General features: G+C 33.9%; 1 protein-coding gene across 1 annotated transcript; it reads left to right on the top strand.

Moving 5' to 3' along the window:
• Positions 1-731: 731 nt before the first annotated feature.
• On the top strand, positions 732-5,936 carry LOC132555419 (uncharacterized). The gene is made up of 3 exons (XM_060219770.1): positions 732-786; positions 2,538-2,717; positions 5,788-5,936. The coding sequence occupies exons 1-3, from the start codon at positions 732-734 to the stop codon at positions 5,934-5,936; spliced, it is 384 nt and encodes a 127-aa protein (XP_060075753.1).
• The last annotated feature ends 385 nt before the right edge of the window (positions 5,937-6,321 follow it).

The following is a 6,321-nucleotide window of genomic DNA, read 5'->3' as shown; positions in this document are numbered from 1 at the left end:
CGGTTGTGGTTTTGAATTAATTAAGCGTTCGCCTTATCCGCCTGATCTCCCTCCATCAGATTTTCATCTATTTCAAAAATTGAGAAAAGGCCATATCCGGTTCCCACTTTCGATCAGATGATGACGTCATATATGCAATGGAGGACTTTCTGAACTGTCAAGAAAAGTACGTCTTTTAAAGTGGCGTTGAGGATCCTAAACATTGCCGACAAAGGCGTATAGATACCGAAGGAGACTATATTGAAACATAATGCAATATGTCCACCAAAAGTTAAACCCTTGAATATGGACTCACATCTTATCAATCAGCACTCATTCTTTTACCGTAACGATAATATATGTAATAAATTTTGTATAAACAATAAGGCATCAGATAATATTTTTTTTAACATACGTATTAAATGCATTGCGAACTACACCTGTATCACATGTATATAATGATGTACACACATTAGGTCAATCCCGGTGAAAAGGTTACTTCAGGCGATTGGTGTGTTTCGTGAAGCCTAGAGAACGTAGCATTGATTGGGCATGGAAATAACAACTTTTTTTATATTGACTATTTGAACTTTAGCTTACTAGTAATGTACGTTTTACTGACCTCATCATTGATAAAAAAACCTTCATATGACATATGGTGATGAAAACATGTACATAAGGTAGAGTGTCAAAGGGAGATAACCATTAAGAAGTCGACGACAAACATGTTTACATCTGTTATATGGAATACAATGAATATGTATTCCATTCTCGTGTTAATTTGTCTCTTCCTAACACCCAGTACAGGTAAGTATGTTATTTTCATGGATTATGTTCTAGTATCCCAAGGCTATCTAAAAATAGTACATCTTAAATACTGTATAATTCATTCCAATAGTAGTGTGGTTCAGAGTATACACTAAACAAATCTTCCAAGATCATCAGATATATCAGAAACTAGGACTAAGACGATCAATGCTGCTGCAGTTCCTCTGTATCTAGATTTTGATATTTTTTCCATTCGAAGGTTTCAATATTTGTACTCTTAACATCACTGACGATTCCTAGAAGTACGAAACAGCTTAATGATGCAGTTTAATTCAATATTTGGCTTCTGTTATATACATTTACACAAACACATGTGTTTTACGTGTGTATGTTCCTTTTACGTTTATATATGTCTTTGATATTGCCAAGTGGCGTGCTTGTGGACATTGGTCTTCGAATTTGAGATTTTACAAATGCTATACTTGATCATTCCTACCAGACTGAGACAAACAAGTCATGCACTCGTGCTATTTTTAACTGAGAGGTGCCAAGCAATTTTTCAACTGTGATGACTAAGCATTTTAACTTTTCTAGTAAGAAACATCCATTTTGATATCTTTTTAATTGTTTCATTGAAATCAGGGGCATTCTTTGCTATTTTTGGGGCGACGTTTTCTTCCATTTGAGTTTCAAATAATGATTCTGACCACATTTATGAACATAACCATACATTCTACTTACTATAATTTATATTGTACATCAACGAACGATCACTTTAAACATGTCTTTTTATAACAGTTGGTAAAAATGAATCCTCTTAAAGACTTCCGTATGGTAGTATTCCAGGTTTCTACGATCAAGATCTTTCATAAAAAAAATAATAATAAAAAAAGGTTGTTAACTTGCATTTGGTCAGCTTTTTGGTAAACGTTAACTGCATTCGCAGAAAACAAGCACATTTCTTTTAGGTTTTTAGATTCTCAGAAGAAACGTGAAGGGTCACCAGTCCTCCCACAGTAAGCACCCTCGCATGCTAACACCCGGCAGGCTAACAAGAGTGATTAGTATAGGCTGAAATAGTTTGGTTATTGTTTTGAAAAAGATACAGTTAAATAAGATGTATATGTGTACTGTGCATACAATTAACAAATGTGACCTTAGTGCCCGGATTGATAGAAAAAACAAAATCTCTCAACAGGCGGCCATCTTGAATTTTGACAGTTATGATTATTCTATCGCTATCTCTCAATATCTAATGTTACTTGTATCTTTCGCTTTGAGCATTGATACGTATTGTCAATATTGAGATAGATCGCAAAACAAAATATTAGACAGGAGGTCATTTTGTTCATTTTCTTCTTCTTATTTTTTTCTTGACAGTCATAATTTGTTATCGCTATTTTTGTCGAAGAAATGAATGGATCATTTCTAAGTTTCAAATGTAAGTTCACCTGAGTGTGCCTGGCAAGGCAAATGTTTGGAGATGTAACAAACATCGCTGAAACCATGAAGGTTTGTTTTTGTAATTTCTTTTGGTCTCTAGTTGTGTTCTTTTAGTTTTGTCAGTGGTCGTTGTTTTAGTCAATGAAATTTAGATATTTTAATTTTCGCTACTTTTTAAAGTAAATTTTCCAATTTCATATAATCATGATCAAGAAATAAAAGAAGATAAAAGAGAAAAAAATACTCAAACTACAGTGGGGACCAGGATCCCTCTTGGACCTCTGGTTGTTGAGAGGAAATTCAAAATAAATAAAAACAATAACCATGTTTACCTTGTCTCTTTCCAGGCTTGAAAATGACAATAGGAAATTGTGTTATCACGAATGTTAGGCAAGACCGTCCGAGTGTCGGCCGGGACCATTACTGTATGCAGGTTGGACGATTCCACGTCTGTAAGAAATGGCAGTGTCCACCAGTAGCCTGTCGTGATGATAGAGGTGGAAAAGGAAACTGTAGGGTGTGTCCAGGTAATGGGAATTCGATGTTGCTTAGTACAATGGATAGAAAAAATGCGAATCTGCAACAGAGGGGAGATGCTTAAGTCAATATCAAATTATATAGTGTCCAATAAGTTTATTATATCCATTGCGATTTACCGCGCTAATTCCGCCGCGCACTGGAGGATCATAATTCTACTGACATTAGAATGCGTATTCCTCTAACATTTTATCCGCGCAGCATTTTAAAGTTTGAAATTCTACATCAATATTCAGCAAAAGATTAAACATATCAACTCAAGTGCAATCAAACGGAACGGGGACTCCCTGAATTGGATTTAAATCAATGGATGATTGAATCTGTCTGTTTACACTTCACATGATATGGGATTTTCCACATCCTCCCAATAGAAACAAACACCAACATATCACGCAATCATAATCCAAATTCAAATTAAATGAAACTCGGGCAAAATATGACCAAATGAAAGATTTACATGTAGACTCCTGAAAAGTTCAAAGATAATCACATTAGGTGTTCCGGAAGAGTAAGCGTCTTCTGCTTCTGATCGATGCAACTGAGAGCATCTTGAGATGGTGTTCACGGATTATGTGACCACTGACTGACGCTTTTATTTTATAGCGAAGTCACACTGAAACGTTATAACAATATTAGCATGACATCGAGCCTATTCCTTGCGCTTTTTATTTAATACTGACGAAAAAGTGGTGGCCATATGAAGCACGTTAATGACAGTCATGTCATAACTTGGTATTTTTACCTCGATATCTACATCTCAATTTATAAATATCCAATTGGGATCATTGTAAACCGTCGTTAGTCCCACAGAGATGAAATAACAAAGATTTCACTTGAGTACCTGTATTCCTAGCTTGACAAGGATGTGCAATATCTCCTATGAAAGCCCCTTTTCTATTCAAAACCACCGACTTTCGTTGGGATATTTTGTTAATTGATTCCACGGTTACTCAAGGAAGCCATATAGTTAATGTGACTTGGTTTCTTTGGGTTTATTACCCCCGATACAATAGTCCTAGAATTAACATTTCATAAAAAGGAAAAAACGTTGAAATACCAACATGTCAAAATAATCATAATCCAAATTAGAAATCAATAAAACGTGGATAAAATTGAAAAAAAAAATCAAGAAAATACAAACATATCAACAATTGCAATTCAAGTTCGATAAAATATTTAATATTTAAAAAATATATATATACATATATAGGCAAGAAATCGCTAATGAAATTTTAGTGTCAAAGTTGTTTATCCAATAAAATACAAACAAAATCATGCAAGTATGGAGAATAGACATTGTTTAAAAATTAAAGTTGGTTTATTTTTATCGTCATATGAAAAAACAAATTGATCTAATCGATGAAATAGTAAGGAAGCAACACAAGTTGTACTCTGCCAGTGGATAAATTATAGGCAAAAAGTGTGACATTTCTGCAGTAGTGAAACTCCGAGTCGTATTTATCAAATACCTGAAGAATTGTGGTTCTGTAAAAGTTGTTAATCAACTGCAAAATGACCTGTCTATCGATAAAAAAACGCTTGTTCTGTACAGGATTTGATTAATGCTGCAAAAAAATGGGATTGAAAATAGACCAATGTACGTAACCTTTCGCGTCAACAAACGTTACGTGCACTTTTCCCTCAATAAATTTGTTTGGAAAAGCATCATCGACACGGCATTTGCAAATTTACGCAGTGTCAACACAAGGTACGATATAATTGTTGTAATTTTCATCAATCAACTGGAGTTCGGAAAATATATCAAGTAATAAAATATAATTAATTTTCGTGTCCAAACTACCCTAAAATATCCCCTCTCTTTGGAACAGTTGTATTCCTGTAACAGATCGCGTAACGATAATATTTTTGCGATATTTCGACCCGCTTCCAGTAACGTTAACACGTGACTATGCAGTTTTCAAAAATAGCGTCTATTGGTGTAGAGGAACTCGACGAGATCACGGAATCTGGTAATTTTGATCACGTAACGAAGTGTTACGCACACATTTGGAGTAAAATATGATCTTTGATAATATTGTGTGATTTTTTCTTTGTATTTTTCAACAAAAAACAGTAGATCTGGTATTTGAAACATGTTTGACCTCACGATAGCGTTTTTTGGTGGGGACGATTTCCGTACGTATCCTTGACTCGAAAATAAATAGTTGCACGTTTTTGGTGTCAATGTTACATGCGACTACTTAAACGATATTATATTTGAGATATGTGGGAGTATAATTATAATTTACATACAGATAGTGTATTGGGGGGCTTTTTATATGTTTCAATAGCATTTATGACATGCTTTATGATTTATATTTTTTGTGTCCATGTTACATGCAACATATGTGTAATTACTTTATTACTGAAATGAGAAGGTTGCAAAAGTATTGATAGAATTTTCTTTATACGATAGTAACATAATGAAAAAATGACTTTTCTTGTTTACCAAGAACATAATTCTGATTATATTTATCTCTTAATAGTTGCATGTAACATTGACAGAACAATAAGAGGAAACCTGTTTTCATAGAATTTCTGAAATACATGATAAATTTACAAAATGTAATTTGTTAGGTCGAGATGATTGACAATGTTTTGAGATAAACAAACCTAATACTAAACTTTAAACAGGTCAAAGAATCATCAATCTCAGTTTGGAAATAATGTCAAGGTTACATGCTCTAAATTCATTAATTCTCATTGTTCTTAACTGAAGTAAGTTTCAAAATGACTTTTTTTGTTACACATAGAAAGACACCATTTACAGTTATACTTCAAACAAAAGTTGTAGGCTTATAAATATTGTTTTTCTTGCAATGTCACACTTAGGGTTACGTTAGCTAATTCTTGCCCATATATATATATATATTCCAACATGTCAATTCAAAATTCAATAAATCTAGGTCATAATGGGAACAAAATCAAGAAAAAAATACCAACATGTCAGCATAATCACAATCCATAAATGAATAGGGTGCTTTTTCTACACGCTATTTGTTATGATTTCTTACAAATTTGTAAAATGTATCTAAAATTGATGAACGTTTGGTTTTATAGGCACATGTATTGATGGAGGGAAAGTTTACCGACAGGGTCAACTGTTCCTTAGTGTGGATGGAGTTAACATGTGTTCATGTGGCAATAAGAGCATACCAAGTTGTTCCCGTCAACGCCGTGTCACGTTCCTATCTCTCTGTCTCATGTGATCTGGACAAGAAAATAACATACATGTTTTATTGTCGTATGGACCAACGGTATTTATAAATCGTTATATGGAAGAAAGGGGAGAATGATATCACTAAAAATGTATATTATACAATGTTTAAATAAAAGGTGTCCATTGCCTACAATGAGCTGCGTTTTAATTTTCCTCTCTCGCTAGTTTAACATGTACGTATGTAAAACTTACATGCTTAAAACCAAGCGATGTATATGTACGTTAGGTGGGAAATCACAAATGGCTTCAGTGTTAACGGAAACAATCAGTCGCCTTTAAGCTGTACCTGTTTACGTCGCATTTGTTCTTGGTTTACCAGCCGACAGCGAAAAAAACCTTAAAGTTCACGTGAATATTTACACACGATATGGGGA

Source organism: Ylistrum balloti, unplaced genomic scaffold (genome assembly GCF_031769215.1).
Source record: "Ylistrum balloti isolate Yb309-2 unplaced genomic scaffold, AGI_CSIRO_Ybal_v1 Utg370488, whole genome shotgun sequence".
In the NCBI taxonomy this organism is placed as follows: Eukaryota; Metazoa; Mollusca; class Bivalvia; order Pectinida; family Pectinidae; genus Ylistrum; species Ylistrum balloti.
This window is presented reverse-complemented; position numbering and strand designations above follow the sequence as displayed.

Bases quoted from the DNA above. Each gene is read 5' to 3' on its own strand.
- LOC132555419 (XM_060219770.1), top strand. From the start codon at position 732: ATGAATATGTATTCCATTCTCGTGTTAATTTGTCTCTTCCTAACACCC. The intron at 787-2,537 runs GTAAGTATGTTA...GTCTCTTTCCAG, and splicing joins CTTCCTAACACCCAGTACAG to GCTTGAAAATGACAATAGGA. The intron at 2,718-5,787 runs GTAATGGGAATT...TTGGTTTTATAG, and splicing joins AAACTGTAGGGTGTGTCCAG to GCACATGTATTGATGGAGGG.